The sequence below is a fragment of the Echinops telfairi genome, unplaced genomic scaffold, assembly GCF_000313985.2.
Source record: "Echinops telfairi isolate 266 unplaced genomic scaffold, ASM31398v2 ScPeMD7_5;HRSCAF=22, whole genome shotgun sequence".
Classification (NCBI taxonomy): Eukaryota; Metazoa; Chordata; class Mammalia; order Afrosoricida; family Tenrecidae; genus Echinops; species Echinops telfairi.
In genome coordinates, this window is record NW_022103901.1 from 10,178,767 (window position 1) to 10,181,541 (window position 2,775).

Below are 2,775 nucleotides of genomic sequence, written 5' to 3' on the forward strand. Positions count from 1 at the left end.
TTTTTTTAAGAGATGGAGTCAGTTGCCTTAAAGAATATTTATAATTGAATATAATTCTGCTTCCTTGATATTCGTAATGGGCAGTACTGGGATCATACTAGGTCCGTTCCTGAGTCAGAACAGGTGCATATGGTCCTTACTTAGCTTTCTTTTAGTATAAGACAGTGATCTAAAGTCTGCACATGCTGCAAGATGATTGTCATGAAGAGTTAGTTTACCTAACTGTAAAGCTGGGCTTGAAGTTGCTGCCTCCCTGCACAAAGACAACAATCACCCCTGCTGATTTGAATGTGGCTGGCTCTCCAGTCCTGCCAAGAACTTAGTCCCGTGCATCAGGCTTATGAAAACGCTAGCCCATAACCCACTCCAGGGCTTTTTCCTGTTTCATGAGGAATCACCCAAATTGTGAAAATTCAAGGCAGTTCTTGTTTCACTTCTAAGGCCATGACAGAACTAATTTGAAGCCCTGCTTTAAAGGGAAGTAGGAGTTGCCCATAAGTTGGTCATTCATAACCCAGGACTGCATATATGTATGCAATCCAGGATTTCCCAACAGTAACACCATGGGCATCTAATCCTTATGTCCTATGCATTGTGGGGTGTCCAGCAGCATTCCTGCCCTCTAAGATGTGAGAACCAAAAATGGCTCTAGACACTGCCAGCTGTCTCTGAGGAGACAAGATCATCTCTAGCCGAGAACCACAAATCTTTTCCTTCTCTCTCTCCAATCTCTCTGTCTCTGTGTCTTTGTCTCTCTCTCTGCTAGTCCCACATCTGTGAAACAAACTACATTTATTAAACATTTATTTTCCAAAGCTGGACTTCTGAATAGCCCAAATTAGCCAAAACAGCCACACCTAGGAAGCAGAAGACATTATACTTACACAAAGAAACCTCTGAGATATTAGTTGGCTATAGTCATACAGGTAGTCCCCAGGGTACAAACAAGATAGGTTTCTAACTCTCATCTTTTAGAATTTGTAGGTAAGTCAAATCAAGTACTTATAGTTCTTAATTAACTGTAGTTCAAGGATTAGCCATGGTGGCATAATGGGTTGTGCACTGGGTTGCTAACCACAATGTCAGCAGTTTAAACCCACCAGCTGCTTTATGTAAGTAAGATGAAGCTATCTGCCCCTGTAAAAGTGTTTAATCGTGGAGCCCTTAGGGAACAGTTCTGTCCCATACAGTCACTGTGAATTGGAACTGACTCAATTGGCAGTGGGTTTGGTTTTGGTGCAAGAAAACACTTGGAACTTTTCACCGATTTGAAAGCTGCATATAAGTGAAGGTGATTATGATGGAGTTGTCAGTAGGAGGTGGTCCAGTCTGTTTCAACGTGAGGGAAGATTTACATAAAGGGCACATAGAAGTGTCCATAAATTGTATGTTCACAACTGGAGGATTGCCTGTGCAGCTTCTTACAGAATTAGATGATATAAAAGGGAACACAGGCTACCAGGAGTTCTGGTTGTGTCCTGTGTAGGACACAGGAAGTAGGTGGGAGTCACACTTTTCATGTTGTGGCCTTATGCCATCAGGGTACCAAGAATGTTTGACCTGTGTTTCTCCCGGTCCTCCAGCTGCAAGAGCATCAAGAAGAAATCGAAGGAATGATGAATGCCCTCTTCAGGGGTGTCTTTGTACATCGGTACCGGTGAGTTAATGAATCTCTACACAATTGAAGCTGCTGCTGCTTGGCTGTAGAGTCTTTCAGAAGCGACAAGGCCACCCCCTCCTAACCCTGAGTTGTGTGGTTAGTCCCAGAATTAATGTACCTGGAGCCACAACTCAAAACAACGCTTTTTAAAATTAATAAGGTTTAGTCTATCCCCCACTCACAAAGACTCTTTTAAGCGCTTAAGGAAAGAAAGTAAGATAAGTGTTCTCCAGTTTTGCCTGAGATCTGCTCCCATTTTTCTTGGGTTGGAGACTTGGAAAAACAGAACCAAAGACTTTGCCGAGGGAAGCAGGCACTTTGGCAACCCTTCTGCTGGCCCTGCTGCAGTTTCATGTGCTGAGAACAAGGGAGGGTTATACTTGAACTCCTGAAAGAACTCGCCAAGTTACATTTTAAACAGACATCTGTACTTGTTTCTCACTTTTGCTTAGATTTTAGCCTAGTTTTACTAAACCATTTGACTGGTTTTCCTTTTCTTTTAAAAACTTATCATTGTGAATGAGAGCGGTATTTACATGCTCTATCATCATTTTTGCATTTAACAACTTATCAAACCTCCCAATGGCTTGCTCTGTCCTTCACCCTTTTCCCCATCTCCCTCTTAAAGGAAATCTTCTCCATTACCCAAGTCAACACGTATCTACCCTCTAACCCATAGGTTCCAAAACTGATTTGGTCTACCATCCCCTTTTCAGGAAAAAAAAAAAATTTACTCAGTGCCCTTCTGGTGATTAAGAAATGTTGTGCTATAGCCCATAATCGGGATCTAGCATGGATATCTGCTTTCACAGTGCTCTTATCATTCCAGCACTCCCAAGGGGCCAGAAGCACCCATTTGGGGAAACACTGCTCTAGCCTTTTACTTCCCTTTCCTTCCCTTCCTCTCCCACCCTAGTAACCATCGAAGTCTTTTTTAAAAAAATCATTTTATTGGGGGCTCATACAACTCTTAACACAATTCATCCATCCATCCATTGTATGTCAAGCACATTTGTTGCCCTCATCATTCTCAAAACATTGGCTTTCTACTTAAGCCCTTGGTATCAGCTCATCATTTTCCCCCTCCTTCCCCGCTCTCCTCTCCCTCATGAACC

At 42.6% G+C, this 2,775-nt stretch overlaps 1 protein-coding gene across 2 annotated transcripts in view; it reads left to right on the forward strand.

The window, feature by feature from the left end:
* STAG3 (stromal antigen 3) overlaps positions 1-2,775 on the forward strand; it is a 33,346-nt gene that overhangs the window by 11,578 nt on the left and 18,993 nt on the right. For both annotated transcript variants that reach the window (XM_045284362.1, XM_045284365.1), the window contains exon 8: positions 1,584-1,657. In XM_045284362.1, the coding sequence (XP_045140297.1) occupies positions 1,584-1,657 (74 nt within the window). The remainder of the gene's footprint in view (positions 1-1,583; positions 1,658-2,775) is intronic.